This window comes from Urocitellus parryii, chromosome 6 (assembly GCF_045843805.1).
Source record: "Urocitellus parryii isolate mUroPar1 chromosome 6, mUroPar1.hap1, whole genome shotgun sequence".
Lineage (NCBI taxonomy): Eukaryota > Metazoa > Chordata > Mammalia > Rodentia > Sciuridae > Urocitellus > Urocitellus parryii.
Genome location: NC_135536.1, coordinates 14,583,846 through 14,611,459, shown reverse-complemented (window position 1 = coordinate 14,611,459; position 27,614 = coordinate 14,583,846). Strand labels below are relative to the sequence as shown.

General features: G+C 49.7%; 1 protein-coding gene across 7 annotated transcripts in view; it reads right to left on the bottom strand.

Moving 5' to 3' along the window:
• Ttc7b (tetratricopeptide repeat domain 7B) overlaps nt 1–27,614 on the bottom strand; it is a 232,165-nt gene that overhangs the window by 29,539 nt on the left and 175,012 nt on the right. For 2 of the 7 annotated variants that reach the window (XM_026394208.2, XM_026394214.2), the window contains 5 exons: nt 25,214–25,311; nt 20,818–20,982; nt 18,606–18,656; nt 9,833–9,973; nt 342–544 (listed from right to left, as the gene is read on the bottom strand). In XM_026394208.2, coding sequence (XP_026249993.1) covers nt 342–544; nt 9,833–9,973; nt 18,606–18,656; nt 20,818–20,982; nt 25,214–25,311 — 658 coding nt within the window. Of the gene's footprint in view, nt 1–341; nt 545–9,832; nt 9,974–18,605; nt 18,657–20,817; nt 20,983–25,213; nt 25,312–27,614 lie in introns of those variants that run through there. The other 5 variants (XM_026394209.2, XM_026394211.2, XM_026394217.2 and 2 more) reach the window with 5 other exon arrangements.

Genomic DNA, 27,614 nt, shown 5'->3' with positions numbered 1-27,614 from the left:
AAGAGAGACCAAGAGGACAATCAGTGCCCAGGACCATAGGAATGTCTCTATCACACCCAGAGCCACAGGGTGGCTTGGACTGCTGACCAGAAGGCCAGTGACCTAAGCTGGCCCATGGCACCTAAACAGGATCCAGGTAGGGTAGCTACAGTTATACACTGTCAACTCCCAGGTGCCACTGGCATAAACAACCTCAGGAATGGCCTGTGGCTTAGTGCAACAGGACAGTCTGACAAGCTGACTGCATCTGACCTTCGGAACCAGTGTTTGTGGACATGAGCCTCTGGCGGCTCCTAGGACAATCCGACCTAGCGGCGGGGCCTCACGCAGCTCTCACTCACCAGCCGCTGCATGCTCTTCACGTGGGTGGGGCTGATGGACAAGGCTTCCTCATACCACCGCTGCGCTTCATCCACGTTCCCGCGGAGCTCAGCGACCTGGCCCCGCATGTACAGGACGTTGTGGGACATTGGGAAGAGGTTGGCAGCTTCCTGGGTACAGGCTGTGGCTTCCGCAGGCTTCCCAAGACCAATGTAGACTTCAGCTGTGGGAGGAGAGCAGAAAGCAGATGCTGTCCCAGTTCACAGCCTGTGGGCAGCTGTCACTCTGCTTGGAACCTCTGTGTTCCCCCATGGGAGTCTGGCAGGGCAGAGCCAGCGGGTCCCCTACCCCTGAGGACAGGCTACAGGCCAACATCCCTCATGCCCATTCCTGCCAGGGATTCCGGTCACTTGTGCTGTGAGCCTGGCAGGGCCCTGCCCACCTCAGAGGATGCCTGTCCTCAAGGTCCATCTAGGCCACTGCAGCACCTGGCCTGGCCCTGCCCTTGACTTTAACCACCACAGAGAAAGGGCTGAACGGGCACACAGCCTTTCATAGGGTGACGACTCTGCCCGCCAGCCTCTTCTCCTGATGCCATGAGTGTGACAAGGTGACAGGCGGAGGCTCACATATTTAAAGGCACAAAATAAAATGGCCGCCCTCCAGACCTGGCCCCCTTCTGGGAAAAGTGACTGCACCCTGGGGATTCTTTGCTGTTAAGGTCACCGAAGCCTTTGAGAAACCAGGCTGCCACTTTCAGAACAAGTGAGGAAGAATCTTTCTGCCAAGCCCAGGCCTCGGTCCTCTCACCTCTGCCTCCCTGGCTTCCTCAAAGAGCACACCACTCGTGCCAGTGCCATCTCTGTCTTGCCACACAGGTGTGCCACGCAGGTGTCCATGTGGGAACACTGCATCTGCCCTTGGGCTCTTCTCCCAAGCCCTGTCTGAGCACAGCACCACCGTCTTTCCCCAGGCCGGGCCTGAGGCTTTGGGAACGCTGGAGTCCTCTTGTCTCTCCAGGGCCACCAGGGTCACATCTGTCAGGTCTCCTGCCAGAGTCCTCCTCCGTGGCCACTCTGCTCTGCACTGAGCAATGTGACCCTTTTCCTGCCTGCAGGGCAGCGAAGGACGCTAGGCCTCACCCTGACTGATGTCCCCTCCTGCCCCTCCAGGCTGTCAATGTGGAGTGTACAACACACAGGTGCTCAAAAAACAGGGTGAGAAAAAACGGGAATGCTTTGCCCCTTTCCTCAAGTCCTCAGAGAGTTGCACGGGAACTTCTTCCACTGCTACAGGGCCTCCTGGTCACTTCTCCTGCCTCACGGCCAGCCTGTCCTCCACAGACACTGTCCACCAAACTCCAGAGGCAGAGCCTGCTCAAATCCCCCTTGCCGAGGCCTTGAGCTTCTGCTCCCCTTCGGCATCTCCTGCCAGGTCTCCAGCCACCGACAGCCACCTACTCTGCCTCAGCCACGTGGCACCCCACTTCCTTTCCCTGCTCAATTCTACTTCCTGTGTGTCCCTAGAGGGTAAGCTGTGAGCTACACAAGGGCAGGATGTGTCTGTGCTGACAATGACTGTTACCCCAGGGACCAGATAGTGGAGCCCAGAGCTTGGCAGGGTGAGAGAGAGTGATAGTGACTGACAGCAGCTCGTGCTCCTGAAACTTGCAGGCTCAGGGGCCTGCCCATTCCTCACTGCATCTGCACGGTGACCCAGAAGGCACTGCCATTTGTCCCCATTGCACGGATGAGGAAACAGGCATAGAGAGACTGTGTGCTTGCCCAAGGTCCCAGGGCAGGTCAGAGGCAAAGGCAGTCCCAGACCCTGGGCAGTCAGGTGTGGGCCTGGGCTCTTGGCCTTCAACAGTCTCCTCTGGCCCAAAATAACCTCCAGACTCCTGTGCCTGGCAGTGACCGGCCCACGCCTTCTGACCCTGTGAACTTCTGGCCTCTTCCATGCGCCACCAGGCTCTGGCACGGCAAGTGCTGTTCCATACGAGAGCAGGTCTGTCTGCCTCTGTGCTTTTGTCTGCTCTGTGGCCTCTGCCTCTGTGAGGTCAACCCCAGGCTCCTTTAAAGCCCAGCTCAGTGGCCACCATCCCTGGAAGCCATCTGTTCTGCCCCTCCTGCCCCTGTAGCTCTCTGCCCCCATGTGTCCTCGCCAGCATTTTCAGAGAGTCTGGTGTATACAGTGGACTGCAGACCCCCAGGGCAGGCTCTGCTACAGCCCTGTCCTTCTAAATCCCCCGGTTTCACCTTTGTCACCCGGCCAGTCCCTCTCCTCAAGAACTCCCACTGCACTGGTGACCCTACTCACGCCACCGACAGTCTCCCCAGGCCAAGGGAAGGCCTAGACAGAATGGGCATCACCCTGGCACTGTGCCCTTCATCTGCCAACCCCTCTTAACAGCAGCACAGAGAGGTGACGGATTAGCCCAGGGTCGTGTAGAGGACAGTCCCAGAGACTGAGGCAGTTTAGGTACAAAGTCCTGAGCACTGAGGTGGCAGTGCCCTGGCTGTGCCTGCCTCGTCTTTCTGGGAGACTCAACAGGTGCCACACCACACTCGAAGGCGACAGGGGGATTCAGGCGGAGCCCTGTGCATTCTGGGAGATGAATGCCCTTGATGACGCCACCAGGCTGTCTGATGTCTTTCGGGAGCAGACTCTCTCCAAGTGTTCGCCAGGCCAGGTGGCTGTGACAGTGTGGTTTTGGGTTACCCGAAGGCCTGGAGAGCGGCGTGGAGTGTTCTTCTCACTGTACACTGGGCTCCCGACCTGCTTCCCTGTGGCTATGTTCACACACTTCGAGGATCCCGGGCCTGGCAGGTTGGTGAGGTGCAGATTGCTGGCCAGCCTGGGAGCAGGGACTGAGGGCTTCCAGGGTTTGCATAAGAATCAGGTGGGAGGAGCCTTCAACACCCATGTGACAGAACACATGTAAGTCCTGTTCCCCGAGGGTCCTCTGAGAACCCCATATGACACCAATATCTTATTTATCCCATTTTTTCATAGGCCTCAGGCCTGATGCTATTGCTTCCCATGAGGAAAGAGGACAGAGAATAGGGCCACATCTGACTTCTTTCCAGTGCCAAAGAAGGGTCTGGGGGGACCTACAAAGTCAACAAGGCTAGAGGCGGATGAAGCAAAGAACGCCCAGCCTGGGTTGCTCCGAATCCCATGTGAGCTCAAGCGGGCACAGGTCCTGCAGTGGTTTAGGAACTCTCTTCACCAACGGCACCTCTTTTCTCCAAAGAGCTCTTAGGCCACCACACAAAAGGACCCCGAAGAGCAGGTGACTTGGCTTCCCCCTTGGTTTGTCCCCACATCTTGCTTCTGAGGCACCACTGGGGTTCCCTGCCACGCACAGTGTCTCGAGTCCCTGGAGTATCTGGTGCTTGCTGCTGGGAGACGTGTGCCACCCTCGGCAAGGCAGTTGGTTTCCTAGGCCTGTTCCCTAGAACAGTGGTCAGCATCTAACAAGGTGCTGGGAGCCGGAAGCCCAGAGTGGGAGATGGCGGGGACAGCGGTGGGGACAGCGCCAGGGCAAGCCTCACCCCTCCTGGAGTCTGCAGGTGGTTACTAAGGAACCCTGCAGCTGTTATGCTGAGTCAGGACACCTAGGGATCCAGGCCCAGCTGGTCCATGTTCCCAGGGCTTCTTTAAGACAGCCCCTGCCTCTGCAGGAGGAAACACAATGTGAGGGCACAAAGTCTCTGACATTAGGAAGGAAGCTCTGGTGGAGGGATTTCCAGCGTCAGTCAAGGACTAGGGAAGAAGAAGGAAGGTTCACTGAGGCTTTCCGACATTCCTGGTGTCACCACAGCACACGGTTTCTCTGCTGGGACACACAGCTGGTCTCAGAATACTACAAGGCCACAGCATTCACTGTGAGTGCATGCTGCTCGGAAAGCCTGGCCTGGGCATCCACAGATCAGATGAGGCCCAAGGTCTCCCCAGAAGAGGGTGCCGTGAGTGTCCATTCCTCACCCCTTGCCTGGGGCTGGCTGCCCTCCTCGTGCTCCTGCAGCCGGGTCCTCTCCCTTCTCCACCTCCATTCTCTTCTGAGGCCTTTGGTCGCATCTGTTGGCTTTAAATCCAAACTCCCAAATGCGTGTTTCCAGCCTGAATCTGAAATGTGAGGCAAACACACAGCCGCCTCCGTGGCACTGTCACTTGCATGGCCTTGGGCACTGGACACTTCCAAGTTCAGACAGGACTCCAGAATCCCCCGACTCCCTGCCACCCTGGGACATCAGGTCTTCCCCCGGCTGCCCACTGCGGGAGACGGCACTGTCCACCACCACTCACTGAAACCCAGGGCTGGGGATTCCTCCTTCTCCGTCACCCCTCATCTTATCCACCAGCCGGCCCCATGGGCTCACCCTGAACGTGCATTGCAGGAAGACCCAGCTCCCACCCACGGCAACCACCTGGGACCAGTGCTCCCCACTCTCCTCCTGCTTCAAGTCCTCCACGAGCTTGTCAGTGCTTTTAGAATTGGGTTCAAAGGTCTTGACATGGCTCCTGGGGGCACAGCCCATCAGACCCCTGCCTTGCTGCCTCCCTTGGGCCCCTTCCATCCCAGGGCCCTTCATTTCTCAGAGCCTGTGCTGCCTCCAGGCCTTCCCAAGGGCTACCTGGGCCTCCCCTGGTCAGTGCTGTTGGAAAGTGTACAGCCTCCTCTGTCTGGCTGGGGCGAGGCCTTTTCTCCAGGAGGTCAGAGCCGCCTGGACTGCTGCTTCCTGGCACTTGGTACCTTGGGGCTTGGGTGCTTCGGCAGCTGATTTGTCCCCATCTGTGAACTCCAGGAAGGCAGGGACTGCGCCTGTCTTCATGACCACTGAATTGCAGAGCACGGCACATAGCACATGCTCAGAGTACTGAGTTGAACAAACAAGGGCCTAGTGAGGGCTACGGTGAGGGTTCTGGGCCACACTGGTGGCCTTGGAATGCAGGCTTCCCAACATGTGAACCATGCAACCTCAGACGGGTGACTTGATGGCTGGGTCTCAGCTTCTTCATGTGGGGTGAGTGGAGTGCACAGTGTACCATCCCATGCCAGGCTGTGATGAGGACCAAACAATCTAAGCCACCGAAAGGCCTCGGAATAACACCTGAACAGGCACTGTGCTTGGTAATGCACCACAAACTGTAGACCATTAGCCAAGCCCCAAGGAAGGAGGGGTGGGTGGGGCAGAGCTGACCCATCTAGACCAGCACCAGGCCTGCCAGGCCTGGCCCCGGGGACTTCAGGTTCTCCCTTATAGGTGCTCCCTGTACCCATATGTGCATATATGGTGGGTCTGGGAGCCATCCTGGTCTCATCATGGAGGATGTACCACCACTTGACATTGACCAGGCAATCTCCTGGCACCTGAGAGTGGGCAGGATGAAGGCCACAGGTCACACCAGAGCCAAGGAACTTGTGAGTATCAGAGCTTTAGATTTCCAGCAGAAATCAGAAAATCTGAAATTGCACATCTAAGAATAGCCACTGGTTTCGGCTGTGAGAGGTGCCAAAGTGAAAGCTATAATTATTAGTAAGTAACAAGTAAAAATTAACCACCTACCGCCAAGTCATTTTTAGCTGCCAACCCAACATGGGACTTGAAAGATGGGGACCGGGAAGCTGTGTGGCATGGAAAGTATCTGGTCCAACTTGGAATTACCATGACTGCATGAGCTTCTGATGCCCACCAGTGAGGCTTGCAGCCGCAGAAGGAAGGAGCATGGTTCTGAGGAACTCTGTACGAGAGTCACACCCCACGTCTGCTCCAGCTCTCCTGACTTCTGCCCCAGGGACACGGCATGGATGCTCCCATCTGTCTACCTGGGTCCCCCTGCTGCAGAGTACAGGGAAGACCCTCTCTCTGACCTTCTGTATAAGAGATTATATATATGAATGGAACTTTCAGAGACCAGAATGGGTAGTTGCTTTCTAAATATCATGGGAAGACCAGATGCTATAGGAAAAGATCGATAAATGTGGTCAGGGAAAAAAAAAAAAAAAAAAGACAAAAAAAAGATACAAAAATATGAGCACCTACCACAGACGTAAAATACAATAAATACTTATGAGTAAAAAAGAAAAGCCCAGTGTCTAGGAAGACTGAGCAGCCAATGGAAACGCCATTTTTCATGTACTAGGCTGGCAAAGACCTAGGATTCTGAGATTCTATGGTGTTGGCACAGACGGGAGAAAGCAAAGCACACGCTGTTGACTGGAATGGGTGTTGATACGACTCCTCGGGAGGCAACGTGACAAACTTTGTCAAGATTAAGGTGTGGCCTTTGACCCAGCAGTGCAATTTTTTGGAGTTTATCTTAGAAATACAGAACAATATATGTAAGGATATTGGTTGAAACATTGTCTGTAATGGCAAAGTACTAGAAATGGTCCAAACCTTCATCAGAGCACTGGTTAGAGGATTTCCACAGCGATGATTTACACTATGCAGCTGTAAAAAATACAGCTAGTCTTGTCCATACCGATGTAATGGTCTCCCGGACACCCTGTTAAGAGGGCAGCGTGGACACTGTACAGGGTGGGCCAGGTCTTTGGAAGGTGCACAGAACTACCACCCACCTGTGACAGGTAACTGGAGCTGAGGGATAAGGGAAGCCTTTCACTTTACATCCTTCCTACTTTTTGATCATGTTCCACGTGAGTGTGCTATTTAAGAACAATTCAGATAGATAAACCATGGAAACAGGTCCAGAACAAGCCAAGGAACAAACCTGCACAGCCCTGCAGAGTTGAAGGCCAGGACAGAAGAGAAAGTGTTGAGGGAAGGGGTGCCCACCACACAGGAAGGGAGGGACGGTTCATGGACAAGCATCCCCTGTTTCCTGGGTTTGTATTATAGGCTGGGTCTTTGGCCTGTTCCCTCACAGAGTGGTGAGAGGCTCTGGTGTCCTGCTTGTGATCACTTGCCATCAGATGCACATGTAAGTGTCCCAGAAACCCTCTGATACAGTGTGCATCATCTCAGAGTCACCTTCCGGCAAGATCAAATCTAGGGCCACAAGCCCAGTATGGAGGTGCACACCTCTAATTCCAGCTACATGGGAGGCTGAGGCAGGTGGGGTTGTAAGTTCTAGGCCATCCTGGGCAACTTAGCCAGTCTCTGTCTCAAAATAAAAAAAATAAATAAAAAGGGTTGGGGAAGCAGCTCAGTAGTAGAGCATTTGTCTAGCATGCACAGCCTAGGTTCTATCCCCAGCCTGCCCAAATCCCCAGCTCCAGCAAGAGCTCCCATCGTCAGCTCCCCTCTACCCTCAGTTCACCAAAAAAACAACCAAGAGAGAAGAGGCCCACACCTACCAAGGAGCACCAAGGCCCCAGGTGTTGGGACTTGATTTAATTTCTGGAAAGCATGCAAAATTTATGAAATCTGGAAGTATCACTGGAGCTGATGATGGACACGGGAAGCAGATGTTACCTGGTTTTGATTAACTGTCAACAATTGAGGACATCTTTATTTTGCCTTTCAGAGCAGTGGAGCTCAAACTGTATGTGGTACATCCTGAGTTCAGCGGAAACTGTTTTTCCCTGAATTTGCCTCTTTGAAGACTATGTGGACATATTATATAATTCTTCTCTTTGAAGAGTCAATACAGTGCAGATCCTAAGACCCTAATTGGTTCCATTCATTCATTCTGTACTCAGCGTTCACTCCATGTGTACAATATGCACGGATCTATAAGGAAAGCACGGCAAGTACTTTCTGTAGTTCAATGCCAGCCTGTAGAACATTAAAAACATGCTCATTAACTAGTAATGAGACCTTTATTCTGTCCTATAGGCCACAACAATGATAAACGGAGATTATGGAATGATATAAAAATTTAAGGATAGTTCCAAACTATAGTCTTAGTCACCAAGTTCTTCAGTGTTGTCATAAGCAGCTGTAGTACCTCCTCCCAGCATCATGGCAGGCCACACAGAGAGGAAAGTCCTGGGTGACCGAGTGAGGGGCAGCAAATACCATGCAAAGCTCTCTGTCATGGAAACAAGCAAGAGAAGCAGCCTCTGGGCTCTAGACTTCGGCCCTCCAAAACCTCCATTTCAAGCCCTATTTAAAAGACAGCCTTGAGGCTCACCCAGGTTCCCCTGACCTGGGCACTAGACCAAGTTCCTTGTTCTCTTCTCCATGGTCTCTGCTTGTAGAGAGGACTGGACAGGATGGCACCAGAATCCTCATCTGGGCCTGGCTCTTCTGTCAGACCTGGAAGGAAGTGTGCATCCCTGCTGTGCCTGGCCCTCAGAGGCAGCCTGCTGCCATCTCTCTGGGCAAAAAGCCCAATGCTGGGACAAGAACAATCAGACACTCATGAATCAACCTCTCTTGCATTCTGCTCAGAGGAATATAATTTGCTAATTTACAGCATTTGTTATGGCTCAATTAAAGATGCCATCACAGAGTGCTGACTGCTGGGCTCCGAGACTGCCAAGGCCAGGTAAATCCAGCCACGCCGGCACACACAGCTCCACCAAGGTGACACACAAGGCTGAACACGGTGCAATCAGCCCTGACAAAAAAGCAGTAAACAGATGCACAACTGGAGGGCAACACCCGCCCTCTTGGCTACCTTTGGTGCCACCCTGTAGGTGAAGACTCAGAAGTCCTCATCAGGGTCATGCAGATCAAGTGATAAAACTTTTATGTACAAGTAAAAATATGCTAGTAAATCAATGGCCATCATTTCCTGGGGAGCCCTGTGTGGTGGTATTCTCATTGCCAAAGTGCCCGTGTGTTGGACTTACTTCTGAGATTTCTGGGTGCACAGAAAAACCCTGAGCCAGCTGGCTGCCACATGGAGCTAGGGCAGGTGACCAAACTGGCTTCCCGGCCAGCTTCCAGACCAGTGGCTACTGCTACTGCCTCCCTCTCTGTGGGTCATCCATGGTGCCATCAGAGGGGAATAGGAACACTGCCCCTGCCCTGGCCTTGATAAAGACATCTGTGAAACTAACAGCCCTTGTTTCTCTCCTGGAGATTTCTTGGCTGCTGGGACGTGTCATGTACGTTGCTCATCATGTACTACTCTAACCCCACCCTGTAGATGAGGCAGAGGTCAAGCTACTGTTCTACTACGCAGAACTCAAGTCTACTCAGCCAATAAGGAGCACACCTGGGATTCCAAGTCACCCACAAAGACAGTGCAGGGTATAGCTTTGGTCCATCTTCAGCACAAACCCTGCACCCCACACGGCGGACCCCCCAGGAATCTTGAGTCCCATTCAGAAAACCTCTCCTGGTGGCTGCCGCTCTAGGCGAGGCTCAGGGTCAGCTGTGAGCATGGTGGGACAGGGAGAGAGTAACTCATGCCCTGGAACAGAAGGAGCAGTTTGGTGCTCGACCGCAGAGGCTCTGATTTCTCCTCATGAGGGGTCCTAGTACCACAGCTGAGCGCTGGCAGGACCCTGCAGCCTCTGGCCCAGGAGTGGCTTGTGGGTAGTGGGCGGGTGGAGGAGCCCTCAAGGAAGAAAGGAGCAGAGCTGTACCTGCGTGGAGCCAGATCTGTGCCAACGTCATCCAGGGATGTAGTGGGCCCTGCTTGGGGGCACTGCTCTGCAGAGATGAGGCCACTTCTGACAGTGCCTGCTCCACTCTCGAGGCTGCTACTGATGTGGCGTGGACAGAGCCTATGAGAGGTTTCGAGAATACTGTATCAGGAGCGAAAAGGCAGATCAACCGCCACACACCAGGCAGACGACCCCCTCCCAGACACAGACACAGTGCACAACATTCACACAGCCTTTCCAGGATGTTTCTGAGTTTCTGCCCATAAAGAAATCAGGACCGTTAAGGCTTGGAACCTCAGTCTCCTCCTTTTGCTTTGGCTGATCCTGCAGTCAACACGCAGAGCGCATGCTAGGCCAAGGGCTCCCTCCAGGAGCTTAGCACGGCACAGTGAGTGTTGGGAGCAGGAAGGGAAACAGCTAGACACACAGCAGTGATACAGTGTTAACAAATGGCGTGAATGAAGGGCTACAAAGGGACATTACAAAGCACCCTGTAAGGGCCTAAACTTGGTAACTCTACAGGAGAGGGCAGGGAGCACCGTGCTTGCCTCCAAGGCAGCAACTAGAGTAGACTGATGGCCATTCTCAGGACAGTCCAACAATTTCCCATGTCATTAATGGAGCTGGGCCTTTGAGGTGGGCAACACCCCTGGACTGGGAGTTGTATCCCATGGCATGGCCTACATACTGCAGAAAAAGGACCCTTTGTCCCAGGGTAAGCCAGCATCTAGTCTTAAGGCTAATCCCTGACTTGTGGAGGATGGCTAAGACACCTGGGGTCACAATACCTGCCTAACTCTTCTGTAAAACCTGCTGTCCTGAAAGGCTAAGAAAGACACCACCGAGCACAGTGCCAGGCAAAGGCACAGTGTGGAGAGTGAGGCAAAATGCAGGGTGCCTTGCAGAGGACCTGACATTAGGAGACAGACCTCCATAAACAGGGCTCGCTCCCCACCTGTCCAACACTCCTGGAGGTATGATTTTGGAACTGAGAGCACTTATTTCAAATTTAAAACTGTTAATGTTTATATTCACCTGTGACATTCTTTATTTATAATTTACAGAGATACACATTTCAACACTGTTATTCGTAACTATCAGCTCATCATGAAGTTCCAAACAGTGAAGATATGTAAATATAAATGCTGATGACGAAGCTGGGGGTAGCATGTGCCTATAGCCCCAGCAGCTTGTGGGGGGTGGGGTGGGGGCTGAGGTAGGAGGATCATTTTAACCCACAAGTTTGAGACGAGCGTAGGCAACATAAAGAGACATGGTCTCAAAATTTTAAAATGCTGACTATGCAAACAAAGCAAGTTTATTCTACTCTGGATAATACAAAGTCATAGGCATAAACATATTTTCAGTTGGGATTTGGAATGCACATCATTTATTGACTTTAAGAGGATCTGCAGTAATAATTGGCCATCCATGTGGTTTGACTGCAACATGACAGTAGTGTGAATTCTTCTAACTACACTCAAATCCTTTGATGGGTTTGGTGGATGTAAATCAAATCTACTAAAGGGAAGGCATTCCACCTTCCCCAGGCAGATAATCTGCAGACAGGCCCCAAGGATGCCTGAGAGGATAATCACCTGGAGGAAAGGCCTCAGAAGTGTGCCAGAGGGAAAGTGGCCATTCAGGAAAGGCAACTGAGGCCAAGACGAGAGAGTCTAACTGATGGCATTCATGAATGGGCTAACGAACAAAGTCTGGCTATGAACTTGGACAAATATGTCTAACTATCTTTTGGCAACCTAAAGAGCAAAATGATTAAACTGCCATGGATATTTTTAGTCTTATTTTGTTTGATACAAAACAATATTTTAACTTTGATAAGAATGACTTGATATAGCTTCCCTGAGACTTTCAGTAGCAATGATGGGTTAAACAGATGATTATCCCGGATGTAGCTGCTGCTGCTGCTGCTCTATTCTGCCATTATCATGCTAGTTTGTCTGGAACAGGGATTCTCAACACTGACTTCACATCACAGTCATTGAGGGTTAGAAATCATGGCGCTGCAAGGACAGCCTACACAGAGGAGTCACTAACTCTCGGGGCATGGCCAGGCATCTATTTGGTGACCACCTCCCATACTTCTAACATGCAGTCAAGCCCAGAACTGCTTGCCTGCAGGGACAGGAGCAGCTGTGACTAACACATGGTCAGGAAGAGACTGGACCCAGGCTGGCAGCTGGAGTGCTGTGACTTCCCTGTAGCCCATGGTCACCTGGGCAAAACTCCTAAGAACTTGTTTCCAGAACACAGGGTCTCGGACTCAGCCTGAGAATCCCTTTGGACTCAGAAAATTATTAAAGACACTAAAGGGATTTATGTGGGTTTTATCTGTTGATATTTAGTTACCATATTAGAAAACTGAAACTGAGGTTTATAATATTCAGTTATTGATTCATTTAAAGATAATAATGCACAATGGGCAGTAGAAGAATTCATAAAATTCCTACCAGGTTCTATGACTCCTTTGCCACCAGGACTTGTGGCTTTTGGAGGGGTTAATTTTGTTTTTTGGATGAACTATTTATTTGGTCCACAAATGAACTAATCAAAAACTATTGCCAAAGTTCCTTCTCTTTGTGAGATCTACATGTGACTAAATTAATTAATTCTTAGCCTTGCAATCGAGTCCACTGTGAATGGAGTCTGGAAGATGAGGAGTTGACCTCGGCAGTGTTGGTGGTCATCAACCATGGGGGACAGACCACTTCAGGATGTGTGACTAGCACTTTCGACAACGCTGGGAGGCAGGGAATAATAATGTTTTTTGCATTGTTTAGGTGACAGAATTGAGACTTGATGAGGTTATGTAACTATCCAAAGTCACATAGCCAAGCGGTGGCAAAACCAGGACTGAACTGGCCTGACTCTAAGTCCAGCCTCTAAGCCCAGCTCCGAGGCTACCTCCTCTGGGGAGGTGGCTGCGATCTTTTGCTCCTCCCTGCAGTGAGGCTTCCTTGCGTCCTTGCTGCTTCCCTGTGGCTGTCACTGTCACTGTCTTGCTGTAGAAGGAAGGGTATCTCCTCTGTTTAGGACTCTGCAGAGAACAATAGTGCCAGGCCCACCCTTGGGGTGAGTGGACGGGCAGCAGAAACAGAAAATGTCACCATGCGACATTCGGAAGAGCATCCCACTTTTGGATGTGTGCCTGCCGTGTCCACCTTCCTCCCTGATACAGGATCAAGGCCAGAACCATCACTGTTCCCGAGGGCTTTTTAGTGCTGCTGTCACCACTTCTACCAACCTGGACTGAAAGTGTTGGTGGCAGATAGTTAAACATCAGGTGTCTGTGAGTGACTCCCCGCCAATGTAACTAGCCCATTAAAACAGAGAATGGTGGCAGGTTTTCCATAAGCACTTCTTCCCTCCTCAGTCGACTCCTTGTCACCCATACTTCACAAGGCCACAGCCCTCACATTCTGAACCAGGATATTAAATCGTTCAGAGATTTGTTAATAATAGCAGATGACTAATGACGATGGTAAAAGTATAGAATAGTTAGCATCTACTATTCCTGGCAATAACACGATAAATAAATGTCTTCCATGGGATTAGAATTTGGGGAATGATTAAAAAAAAAGAAAAAAAAACCAAGACAACCTGTGTCTTACTGTTCCATAGGACTGAGGAGGTGCCAGGACAGACCCTGGACTTTGATTCAGGCAGGTAAACCACAAAAATGCTGGCTCTAACCCACACATTTCAAGGAACTCTTCTTTCTTCTCAAAGAAGCTGCATCCCTACATTTGTACAACCTCTGGTGGAAATGGACAAATTGAGGCTTGCAAAGGGAATCAGAAGAATTGAGGACATGGATCCAATATAAAATCCAAGTCTAGAGAAATGTTTCCAAATCACCTGGTTCCACGAGTGAGCAGGCCGGTGCCTGGCTCCTCCTGTCTTATTAGCCACACTAATTGGAGAAGGTCTCATCACAGCCACGCCTGGGGCCTGTGTGCTGTAAAGCAGCTGCTGGGCTCTGCCACAGTGATGCGCCCCTTCCCCTCAGGACACAGTGGCTTGGAGAAGCCACTATGCTGAGCAGCAATGCAGGCAGGGAAGAGTACATCCTCAAACCTGGCCCAAGCTCTGTGACCTAATTGCCAGAACAGTCCAGGACACAGGATGCTGGAGCAGAGGCTAGGGGATTTCCTCAGGCCAGTGGTTTTCGAGCCTGGACCATCTCAGACGCTGATACAAAGCAAAGTGCCACCTGAGGAACTATTCTGCTTCCTAATCTGGTGCTTTCTTCTAGGTATCCTCTGATGACCGGGTGGACGTGCTACAGGGGGTACCAGGAACTGTGTTGGAAAGACCTTTCTCAGAGTTGAGAGGGGCAGGAACCTAGGCCACTGATCTCCAGACACTGCGAGCCCACGCTCTGAACCTGTGCAAGCCTCCCCGCCAAGTGCTAAGGCTCTCTGAGAAACCCTGCGACAAGTAGGACACGCCAACAGCCAATTGCTCGGCAGTGAAATCTTCCCAATGTGCCTTTTCCGCTGAAGGAAACAGAAGCCTCTGGTCTGCTTCAAATGCAGCAGCTGGGTATGAGCCCTATTTTACCATCAAAGTTCATCAAAGGGATCTCAGAGCTGATAATTTTAAGCAAAAGCTAGAAAAAAATTAAGTGGCTCCGGTTATTCAGATCACCCTGTTTTCACAGCAGGGTCCCCAACTGCCTGGCATGTTTCTATTCCAGCTGTCCCTTTGGCTTCCTGCTGGATTAGACAAGTGGCTTCAGTCTGAAGGACCCTGTGCCTGCCCTCTCCCCTCGTGTCCTCACAGCGAGGAGAGGATGAACTAGATCTCGGGTGAAATGCTGCCCAGCTTGGGCCTCGCTGCATGTCCCAGTGTCAGGAACAATGGGCAACTGTTCCATTATGTGGAACATAAAAAAGTCCCCTACAAAAGAGACATAGGTAGACATATCTGGCACATGGACGTTCAGGGCCCGGACGGCCCTCCGCCTCCCAGCCTTGGAGGGCTGGCTCACGTGTATAGACATGGGAGGATGATGGAGCACGTGGTGGCGCCCTGCGTCCCATCTCCGGCGTCACCCGCATTCTACCTCCTGCTGCCACAGCCAATACCTCCCCTCTCCACATTTTTCTGAAAAGAAACTGTGCCACTCCAGCATCAGCCACGCAGAATCACCCAGTACTGATGAATCTCTGTCTGTCTCCCTTCAGTCTCAAAATCATTCCGTATTGTCTGTGGATACAGGATTCAGCTTCTAGTGCTTAGACACCGTGCCACCAAAACTGCTACACAAGACAAAGCAGCCTGGCTGTCTGAAGACCCTGGGCACTCATCAGCCACCCTGGTGACTAAGCATTCTGCTGGCTGGCCTGCTGAGCATTTTCATTTTTCAAAGGAAATGAAGAGTGTTTCTGAGACAGGGCTAGGACACACACCAGCCCAGCACTGCAGACGGCTGGCAGCCTCGACCTTCTGTCTCCACAGCTGCCCTGGTGCTCCGGGAATTAGAATGATCTGGGCTGAAAGAGGGAAGGCCAAGGTCTGGGAAGAGACAGGAGAGCCACTCTAACTTCATTCCCTAACTTAAACATATTAAATATGGGGGGGGGGGAGGGCGTGTACCAGGGATTGAACTCAGGGGCACTTGACCACTGAGCCACATCCCCAGCTCTATTTTGTATTTTATTTAGAGACAGGGTCTCACCGAGTTGCTTAGTGCCTGGCTTTTGCTGAGGCTGGCTTTGAACTTGTGATCCTCCTGCCTCAGCCTCCCGAGCTGCTGGGATAACAGGCATTTTCCACAGTGCCTGGCTCTGGATCCTTTACAAATTTTTATTTTGTGGTGCTGGGATGAAACCCAGGTCCTTTTGCTAGGCAAGTGCTCTACCACTAAGATACATGACAGCCCACTCCTTTTTTCTCCATGAAAGTTTTGGTGGCCTCCCTCTCTTGGGGAGCTAGGGACATCCCCATCTTTGCTAGACGGTAGACCTGCTTTTCTGGGAAGGCTGACTAGGGGTGGTGACTCCTCCCTGTGCTGTCCCAGGTCTCCTTTCCATAGTGGCTTCTTTTCTGTGCCAGAGTGACCAGGGCTGCAGAGCTCCCTGGGCAACGACTGCCCCCACCTGAACCCCTCTGTCATTGCTGCCTCCTGCTGCAGCTCCTTGGACAAGCAGCTCTGGTCATGGTTCCAAGCAGAACTTCCCTTTTTCTGAGTGCAAAACAGATAGGACAGCCAGACCTGGCCCCAAGACGAGATCACAGTTTCCCAACAACTTGAACAGAGGATCAACCACAGTTTAACCCTGACAGGGTGTGTCTAATCCTGAGAGGGAGAAGCTCTTTCCAGGGAAAGCTTCAGGGAAGGACCCACCAAGGCAGGGACGTGTTGTCACGGGTGGGCATGCGAGGCCAGCACAGCATGCTGCTGGCAGGAGTTGGCAGGGCCAGGTGGTCACACAGGAAAAAGCATGGTGCGAAGCTGCTCACAAACAAGCGGAGGGTACCAGCTGTCCAAGTGCAAGGAGGTGGCTCTGGGCTGGAGACAGTACCTTCTGGAGGACTACTGTGGGCAGAGGCTTCCTGGTCACCCAAACCCTCCCTTTGCATATTCATGAGGCTGCAGCTCTGGGCCCAGGTGCCCTTCTGCTGGGGAGGCTGCTGCCCTGTGAGCCTCGAAGTGTTTCTCTCTGCTGCGCCCTGGGGAAGGTCTGCCAGGTGCTATTCTAAATCTGGACACCTGATTCTATCTGAGTGCCATTTTTTTTATTGAATTGTCAATCTCTTAATAATTCCATTCAATCTTACACAGAACTAGTTAAGGAGAATTACATTAAAATTAATATTAATTTAATCTAAACAGTAAGAAAAGGTTCTATTTGAAAAGATTATATATAGCAGGGATGAATTTTAAAAATCACAACTCCTCAAAAATGGTAGGGTAATTGCTAGAGTAATGTTTTCATAGATACATACATTTTCAAAACACTACTTAATTAAGCAGGAGCAGAGGTAAGATATGCCACCTGGCCAGCCATGATACACAATCTTGAATGTTAGAAAATACAAACCCAACGATAAAATGCTGGCCATAAAGGAAGAGAAACCACCCACTTCTATCTTAAATTCATTTCTCCATCTTATTTCACTTTAGTGGTGTGTTCTTTCATTAATCTGTTTATTCTCCTCTCCCAGTGACTCACTACCAAAGAGTGCAACAGTCTCACTATTATCAGTGTTATGAAAAACTGAGTCAGAACCCAAGTCGGCACCTTGATTTTTCGTCATGTTCTTGGAGAGGAGCAGAACTTCTGCACACATTCTGGGGTCCTGGGGTTGGGAACAGAGCACAGCAGTGTGGAGACAGCCCTGCCCAGCCCTTTCTTCTCTTTTCATTCTGGGGAGTCAGTGAGGCCTATGGGAGCCACAGCTGCCCAGGTGTGTCTCAGGAAGAAAGGCACCTGGCTGGGTCTTAAAATTAGGATCCATTACTGTCAAACCATAAAGGCATATAAAATAAGGATTAAATTTACATTTTTTAACAGATGAGGAAACTAAGGCCCAGAGATCAGATGAATTGCAGAGGCTCCACTGCTGAACCAGCCCTTGAACTCTGGCTTCCTTTGAGGGACTTGAAGCTATTTCTATGGAAAATGTTTTAGCATAAATATATCAAACTTCACCTTCACCGGTCAGGGCTGCCTGAAGGTTTTAATGTAGCCTGACTTTCTGAAAATGAAGGACTTTTAGTATCCCTAGGAGCTCGATAGGGAAGGGGATTTGGCAGTGAAATCTTTTTATGAAGAACTCTAATGTGATGCCAATATCAAAACATGCCTCTTTATTATTAGGGACACCACAGCTAGCTCGGGCTGGATTTCAGAGAGGGAAGTCATCTTCTGGGGTATGTGGGGGGGCGCGACTGCCATGAGTGGGGCTCAGATCATTGAGACGAACAGAAACATTTATCTGCAGCTTCCCAAGTGTGACCCAAGGAACACAGACACCGTGGGATGTAAAAATGATGAAATTAGCTTGGGAAGACTAGGTCAAAGTCAAGAATCTTGACTTTTTTAAACTGCAAGATTCTGCGGAGCCTGTGATGTACTCATGTGAGCTAGGAATCTCTAGGCAGGAGACAGACCATTTCCCAAAATTTGACCAGATAGAATAAATAAAGGGCATAGGAAACATCTTTTAGGGAATGTGATCACTCACCAATGACTTAAAAGCACGAATCCTACTTCTGGGGAATTGCTTAGGCTCCTTTGACTTTTGGTAGTGGTAGATGCGCTTTTAAGTTTTATGATATCTGCCTTTAGAAAAATTAACAACAAGGATGGCTTTTCTACAGTGGCTTTTCAACAGTGGCTACACCGGAAAGGATGTCGAGATTCAACCGGTTCTCTCTACCTATCACTCACAGGAGATCCACCATGGGGCCAGGGCCACACTTTCAATAAGTGCCATCTGTCCACTGCCTGCCCTAACCTGGGCCATTTCCCAGACACTCCTTCCTCTGTAGTCCTTCTCAGACCAATACTGCCTCACAGTGTTTGAACCAGGCTGTGCTGGTGCCCTGGCATCATAGGGGAGCTGGTCCCAAGTGGCAGAGCAGGCAGGCAGGCGGCAGCGAGAGGGCCACAGCACCCCAACATCCCAACACTGGACAACCACAGCACACACACCACAGTGGAGGAAGGTGTGACTCTGGAGCCCCTCGGAAGGGTTAATAGATTGGTAAACTACTTACTAACTGAAAAAAGGGAAGGAAAACCATGAAAGTATGCTTCTGGAGAGTTGCCTTGGAACAACAGATCAAACCAAAAATTAAAACCAAGAAACAAAATAGTTGAAAAATCCAAAATTAAGGCTAAAAACACAAAGAGTTCTAATAATCTTCCAACTGTAAGTCTGGCTGTCTGGAATTAGATTTCAGTTCAGGAGTCACACACACCACACACACCTACACACACACATATTTTTTTAACCACACAAAGGCCAGTGGACATTCCCTCTCCACGTGCACCCGGCACACAAGTTGACCAATTCATGTAATGTGCTTTGCTTCCAGAGCAGGAAATTCCAAAAGGAAGGAAAAATAATGAAACGAGCAGGGTTTGGATCTTTCCACATAGTAACCCTAATCCTGAGTCCAACAATGTGCAGGGCTGGGCTAATTTTTATTCCTAGGATGTCAAAGGGCAAGAGGTAGAAATTCATAAAACCTCAGGCCTTGGCTACCTGCTTTTCCTAGGAAAGAATTGGGATCAAAATTCTTACAACTATAGTCAAGAAATTCTACATTTATCAGTAGGTCCCCCCTTGACTAGGTGTCCCTTGGGTGCTTCAAGCTTAGCTGAAACAAGGACGCTGGCTTCACCAAGAATAAATGCTAAGTGTGGCTTGGGATGCACTACGTTCAGCAGAAAGGTGAGTGGGTGCTCATCATCCCACAATTAGCCAGTTCACCTGATGTGCCCCACTGGAAGAGCCAGAACCCCAGGCTTCAAAGGCCTAGAGGAACACAGAGCTCCCTGAAATGTAGGAACCCGCAGGTTGCAGAGGTGGCTGGGCCAGCTGTGCAGAAGGGACAGGCAGTGCAAACCTATAATTTTGTGCTAGGACAGTGAGATCCCAAACTCAGCAGAAGTCAATGTTAAAAACAATTTTTTTTTTTTTTTTGAAAAATCAAAGCTGGCCGTTGTATTAAGGGAAAGTGTCTTATTTTGATAGTTTGTAAATGTTATCTTCATCTTCTATTTCATAAACCCTGGGTTGCCATTACAGCCAAGTTCGGGACACTCCACATGCAGAGGAGCAGGCCAGGGTGTTGCTCAGTGTGGATGGTTTACTTCAGGCGAGCCCTGCGCTCCTGTGCTGGCTTTCTGTGGGTCAGCAGCTCCGAGCCATCCTAGAGAAGAGCCCAGGAAAGAAGGCAGCTCCTTCTGGCAGCCATCCCACTTAGGAGCTTTGCTTTAGCACATAACTGAGCCTTTGGGACAAAGATGAGCCCTTATAAATCACAGATACAGAGATTAAATTTTCTGGCAGTGCTGGCAGCAAAGTGCACATTAAATAAATGAGTGAAAGAAAACAAGGATAGGCTCTCCGGGGAAATCCGTATTTAGGTCCTTTTTAAGGACTTTACCAATCAGTGTTGCATCCCTTTTAATAAAGGGATTTTTTTTTAAATTGACAGATTCTAGAACTCCCTAAAGTAGACTTTCAGAATTTCTGTATTATTTAAAAGCAAGATTAGACTAAAATGCTGTTCAATTTCCCTATGTGGTTTAATGACACAAACCCAACGTTTTCTTTCCTTGCAAAATGGAAAACAATTTATAGCACCATTTCTCAAAAATGTGGTCCACACCCACTGGCATTGGAACCATAGGGGTGGTTTACAAATCCAGATTCCTGGGCCCCGCCTCAGGCCCATTTACCTTGTGGGTGGAGCCCAGGAGACTGGCAGACCTTAAAGTCCCTTGTGAGAACCACATACTTAACAGCATATGCCCATTATCTTTAGAGTATGGCCTTGATTAGTATATGGTAGTTGAACTAAATTCATTTCTAAGTTGAAACCCAGAAGTTTTTAGGATTAAATTATTATTTGCAAAATATTGTAATTTGCCTTTTCTTTAACAGGATTACTTTTTATGTATTTTTATCAAATCCAGAGAAGGACCCAAGAGTAAAGAGTAATGTTCTAGGAAAATCCAGTAAGTTCTGTTGAGGACCAGTCTCCTTCCTTCCAGAACAGATTGGAACCTGGACACTAATGTCTACAACCCCAGGATTCCTCCTGCCCCACCAGCTTTGAATTTTCAAACAAGCAAGGTCTTCTCTGTGACAAATTTGATGGGAGTTTCCTATCCAGCTTATCAGTTAGGAAGATTATCAGAAACTAGAACATCAGGCAAATGAAGCAGGTCTGACAAGAAAGGAAAAGCCATGTTTACAGAGAGAGGGTTCCCGGCGGGGACCTGAGTCACTGAATGAATGAGGCGCAGGGGGCCACACAAAGGTATCAGGTTTGGGATGAGAATGGAGACGAGAAGATACAAACAGGTGGAGAGGAGATTCGGTTCTTGAAGGAGAGGAGGAGGAGGAGGAGCACTCTGACACTAAAAAAGTAAAAGAGAGGAAAAAAAAAAGGATAAAGGCAAAACAAAACAAACTTTAAAACACAAAGAAAAAATAAACTAGCTTTAAATATACTCACATAAGCTGCAAAGAAAATGAAGTCATGTAATACACAATCATTCCTCTATTTGAGAATACAATACAAGTGCTTTTCGAAGAAAACAAATTTGTTTTTCCACTGGTTATTTAATTGTTTTGCAATGATATTATGGAACAAATGTAACGCAGATATACCTGGGCAGAGTCAGCAGTGTGAGCCACCGAAAATAATACACGTTTAACCTACAATGTCTAGGGTATTCTCTAGGACACTAGTGGCTTTTCAACTGGAAAGGGTTAGAATTTGACTTTCCATAGATTTGTTTTTCATGAGAAGCACTTATATAAGGTCCACTTCAAAACTACAGTTTCCCAAGGTGCAGTGTGCTGGGTGCAATGACGTCACGGGCTCAGCATGGTGATGATGGAGTGGTAGGAAAGCTTTCTGAAGTGGTCTACAGTGGCGGGGTGCACTAGTCGGGCACTCGGAAAAGGAAGCCTGCCCTGCTGCCTTCACATCTTACAGCTGGAGAGAGATGTGGCAATGTTGAGACCCCCACAGCTGTAAGAAGAAACTTTCCCAAACAAAATGGATCAAACTTTCAAGCTAAAAAAAATTATTTGGCTTGGGAGAGGTATCCGGTAATATCTACCAATGATTAAAGATAAATCCCCTTACCCCACATCCTGTTTTGAAGGCAAGAGGAAGAAAAATAATTTTTTTCATCCTCTATTTAAGGAACTACCAACCTATTCCAAAGAAAAGACAATGACTCATAGCTTCAAAGTAAAGACTGTCACTCCATTTGACTCCCCTTTTTCACTGGCTGGGGTGAATTAGATGACAGAGATGTGGGGGGAAGCATGTTCTGGAAGGGGGCTTTCTTGGTGGCCACATCCATCTGAACACTGTCCTGCTCTGTTAGCTACCATGGACTAGGCCCATCCAAAGCTCACAGATGTGAGTTCCCTGTATTTTCCCACAGATCTGCACACAGTGGGAAATGATATTCCAGTTAATTGAACACTTCTGGAATCAAGAGCAGTGAGTCTGCAGGCTTCAAGACCCAGGTGTGTGATAATGGTATTGTGATATATATTTTAAAGTTCCTTTATATTAGAGAGAAAGAGATGGAACAGAGCACTAATTGCTGCAGATGGAGTAGGAGATGGGAGTTCACTCATATTAGCATCTCTCTTCTGGTATATCTGACTATTCTCCATCATAAATATTAAAAAATAAAATAATGAATAAATTTAGTTCTGGAAAAAAAAAGAAAAGAAAACCGCTCCAAGAGGGCCTGTGGCCTCTTGGGATCATTTGCATAGTGTGGAGTCCTGGGTCATGATCCTGCCAATGCCAAACAACATTTGATGGATCATGATGGTGGAAGTTCACCATGGCACTGACCATGTACTCTTCTGAACGCCAGCACTGAGTGACTGTGCTCATGCTGGGTGCTGGTGCCCTTTAAAGGGAATTTGGGAAAGCGGTCAGGCGTGGACCCAGCCTGCTCCAATGCTAAAGATACACTGCTACCTCTAGAGCTTGGTTCTCCCAGACCATATCTCAGGGTCTTTTCTGTCACTTTGGGACCATTCTGACCTTGGATGGGTTCCTTTTCCCTTTTGTTCTTTAGCTCAGTTGCTTTCCTAAATAAGTAGGGCTCCAGTGGATGTTCAAAATTAGCCAGCTCTCTGAGCACCACTGAGCTGAAGACTGAGGGAAGGAAAATGCCCGAGGTCAGGCCGGGTGGCTAGGAGTCCCGACTGTGACAGGTGGGGGTCATGTTTCACAGCTATGAAACAGGATGGGAAATTCTCTGTGGACAGCTATGGAGGCATCTGCAGGATCTGCTGGGAAGGGAAGAAGGTCAGGCGCTGAGCTGCACACACCACATGTGGCTGCTTACGTAAGGAGTGTGGGAAAGCACACCTGTGCTTATGTGCACAAAAGAGCAGTGGAGGGTAAATAGAAGCTAACAAAAATGGCCCCTCTAGGGAAAGGTAAGGGAGGGCAGCAACACTTCTCTGTGGTATATTCAGAGTTAGAGTTTGGCTTTCGAGTTATGAAATGGATTTCCTCTTGAAACAAAGTCAAGATGAGAGGGCGCTCCACAGGCAGGCTTTCTGCACAGGTGTGTGAGTAAGAGGGTGGCCTCTCCTGAGACCACGCCCAGAGCCCAGCTAAGCAAAACGGGGCTTTATTACTCCAGACTAGTGTCCTTTTACTTCCTTTCCAATCTTTCAGTTTCCCTGACTTACACTGTCACTTCAGAATATTTGACTCTGTAATAAAACAGCCTGTGACTGACTAGGCCCCCTCACATGGCCTTCCACCTCTGCTTCCCTGGTGTCTCAGGTCAATCAATGGTGTTCAAACAACATTTTGGGGCACTGGAGACTGACCAAAGGGAGGGATTCCTTTCTGCATAACAACTGTGACAACAAAATGGTTGCTGGCCTGAGTCCTGGGGCTGCAGTTCCTCCTCATTGTTCAGAAAGGGCATGGGAACCAGTAATCCAGAATCCAACACCTGTGCTCCTGGGGAGTGACCAGGGGACCCTCCTGGGAGAGCAGCTGCACAGCCACTACTAAGGCCAAGGGTAAGGAGAAGGAATGGGCTAGGCCCACCCTGGGGCAGCAGGCCCCAGCCCCCTGGACAACATGGCATCTGAGAAGGTCCACCCTGAAGAGGAGCCTCCTGGGAGTTCTGGGGAAACCATCCCAGGGAGCAAACGGGAGGATGGACAAGGGCCTCATGTATTTTCCATCACTATCTGTTTTCAATGTGATGTGGCATTCAAGTCTTGGGAAATTAAGGCCCAAGCAAGCTGGAAGGAAATGGGGTCTAGATTTAGAATGACTGTCCTACAGGACACTGAAGAGGGAGCCAGAGGGGCACTCAGCCCAGGGCATCCACAGAAGCTGTTGTAAATCAGCCCAAGTCGCTGCAGGGGGCCAGAGTGAACGCAGCTGGCTTCTCTACCCTCCCTATGTCCCAGCCTTGCTAAAGCCTGACCCTCCATTTACAAGAGTGAGGAGTCCATCAGCTGCAGGGAAGGAGCACACCCATGAGGCAGAGCTCTGCTGTGCTGCCCACCTATGACTGACCAATCCAGGGGACAGGCCTCTCCCGGGGTGGAGGACTTCCTGTGGTTTGGTTAGTTTGCAGTCTGAACAGAAGCTGAGAGCCTTGGTCTGACTTCTCAGGCTGACTTCCAGTTGGGTGGAGGGAGCCTGGCGGGAGTGCGGTCTGCGGCAGCCCTGAGTACCCCTTGGACCCAGCACCACAGGGGCCTCCCAGAGGCCTTATTCCCCCTACCCTGCCTGGGGTTGGATTTTCCAGGGGATGGGCTCTGTCAGGAACTGGGACATGGCACAAGGACAGAAAAGGGATTTTGAGGTTCCTTTCATGAAGACAGCCCATTAAAGACCAGGCATATCCAGATAGGAATTAAGCCTTAGTGGGTCCCTTGTGGGTGGGGGAGAAGAGAGAGAAGTGGGTTCTAAATGATGTTCTAGAACTACCTTTGAGGCTCAAAGCTGAGTGAATTTCATTTTGTTTTGTGAGTCTACTGAGCCCCTAAAATTGTCACTGAATAGTCAGTGTTACTGCTGGAATAGTCATTTGGAGCTGTGGAAATTAGGGGGGCATTCTCCCTGTACTGTAGCGTATGTGGTGCACACAAACAAAAGTACAAATCTCTGCTCAGAGGCAGTAAGTGTAACGGGCCATTGGGGGTGGGGACAGTGGAATGAAACAGCTCAGAATCCACTTGCTGCCCCACAGGCCCTTCTGGGTATACGTGTGTTTGCGTGTGCAACTGACTAGAAATCAGAATGATGGATGTCGGCAATGTCCGAAGCCCTAAAGGGAGGCAGAAAAACAGGGGAAACGGGATAGCATGGAAACCACCTAATTTTAGTTTCACATTTCAAGCTTCAGAGCCAGGGAAAACAGATTTCAAAGGGTTGTGCTGAGCAAATAACCTTCCTTTCCCCACCATGACCCAACGCTTGAGGAGCCCAGGGGGGGGCATGCGTCAGCTATGCATCACCTGTGAGCAGAGCTTTCCCCACCCTGGCCCCGCAGCCTGGCCACTCCACTCAGTGGCTGGCCCCACGTCCTCTTGGACACCATTTTGTCCCCTCTGACTTTGGATTCTCACCTGTCTCGGGATCACTGAAGTCTGGCAAAGTGATTGTGTTAAGCTGTCGTCTGTCGGCGATAGTTCTGTCTAAGAGGCTGCTCCCGCGTCCAGAGTCACTGCAAAATACACTGTGAATGTCAGTCACCTGAGAAGTGGGAGGGGAGGGACAGAGACTCAACCAGTACCACTGGGCCAGTAAGGTGCAGTGGACACCTTTGGATGGGCTTTGGATGCGCCTCCGCATCTTCCCGCTTCCTGGCTCAGGCTGGGCTGGGATTTCTTTGCGCACTCAGTACCACAAATGTGCTTAAGCCACCCCATGGGACCCTAATTCACTTTAGTCTCTTGTGTCATTATAAAAGATATGAAGATGAGAACTGCAAGCCAGGTTCTCCAGCCACCAGATGGGGAAACTGGTTGTTATTCTGTGCTATGACGACTGAGGACCTGTGGAAGCCCTGACACGACCCACCCTCCAAGATGACTTCATGAGCCAACAGTCCACACAGGCATTCCTGAACCTCGAGTCCTGAGAAAACAGCCAGCACATTTCTAAAGACCCCTGATGCCCAGGCCACTCCAGACAAACAAATGGGAATTTCTGGGGCAAATTTCAAAGCTCCTCAGATGGTTCTATGTTGCAGCTGCTAGAATTGAGGACCCCTGGCCTGCTTCTCAGAGGGTGAGTGCAAAGCAAGCATGGGCTTGAACATGACCCAAAGACAAGCCTTGAGATGCACTGCATGGGTGACAGGCTATTTAATACTGAGGGACAAGTGCCGTGAGGAGACATGAGGAGCTGGTCACAGCAGAGCTGGAGCTGGGGCCCTGTCCAGCTGAGGTTCTGAGAAGGCTGGCTGAGGAGACTTGAAGGGACTTGGGAAGAACATGCAGGGTCTTGACAATCACTTGCCGCTCCCAATGCCGTCCCCCTCTGCTGAATCCCCCCTCCCTCCTGGCACCATCCATCCAGCAAAGTCGCATGGACACCACCCAGGCCTGTGGGGATCAAACAGTTAAGGGAACTTAGCTCCCAAAGACTTTGTTTTTTTGCAATTCTGGGAAGTTTTTAAGTAAACACTGTCCCTGCCTCTGTCACGATATCTATCTGGGGGCTCTAAGTGTTTTTTTGGTAATTGTTAAGAAGTTCAAATTCTACAATAAAGGGACACAATTTCCTTCCTCTGTGCAGCTGCTGCTAAAATCAGTACAAACAAGGTTTGGTATGAAAGTCAGTGCAGTTCACAGGCTGCAGTGTCCCCGCCCAGTGATGCAGTCCGAGGGGTCCGTCCGCAGGAAGTGGAGGAAACGTCCTTGGTGGGACTGTGTCAGCCGACACTTATTACATCATCCCTATAGGCACGCTGGAAATGCTCTATTAATTATTTCCACAACTGAGAAACAATCAGTGTCTCTAAGGAGAAGACATAAAAGAACATGTGCATTTTCAATAATCACAAATCTGGCTAAATGTATCCAGCACCCAGTCTGCTCAGGTAGCATTTTTGATATAAATATTACAAAGGGTTAATTATCTGAATATGGCAATAGCCCCCCACATGGGAGACTGTCCCGAAATATAGAGACACTTTTCACCACTGTGGAGATTCCAGGATGCGTAATGAGGAGGGGGCATGGCAGGGGAAGGGCTGCCTGGCCACGTGGTGGCCAGACCTGGGACGTGGCTCAGCCGCAGTGCTGCTTTGCCAAGCTTCAGAGCATGGGTTTGGCTGCCATGTGTGCTGCTTTGAAAGGACCTGGAAAGTGGGTCCTGGAACCCAGCTGGAGGTCTTGGTTCCCATCCCACATCTGTCACTCAGGAGTAATCATTTTGAGCAAAGCCAGTTCCCTGTGCCTCGGTGACTTCCCTGGCCAGGTTGGAGGATAAGGATTATCTTTCTACACAGAACTGGGTAAGGAGGGAATAAGCTGTAGATGTAGACAGAACATTCTGAAGGGGTGTGACTTCGTGACACATGGCAGGTGTCATTATGAATACTCCCTCTCCAAATATGCATCTGGGGTTGACATGGCTGGCTGCTTCCTGGAGACATCTGCCCTGCCTTCTGGGGCAGCCGTGGGAGGTGTGGGAGGCCGGGCCAAGGGCCTCCTACTCCAAACACAGAAACCCCAAATGAGCCCATAATACTAATTTGTGAACCTTGCTCTCTGACAACAACACAGGGCCCATGTCCCTTGTCCCTCCACCAGTGGGGAAGTTTTGAGTAGTTATTTCCTCAGTTTGCCTTCCATAGTTCCCCCCGAAGAGAGTATATAAGCAACAATTGACCATTCAAAATGGAGCTGTTTTGTTCCATACTGAATGTTTTCTGTCTAAAAAATAATTAGGTATTTGTGACTGATTAAACATTTTGCTTGTTGCTTTAACCAATTTTTAGTTCTTCATTTACATGGTGTA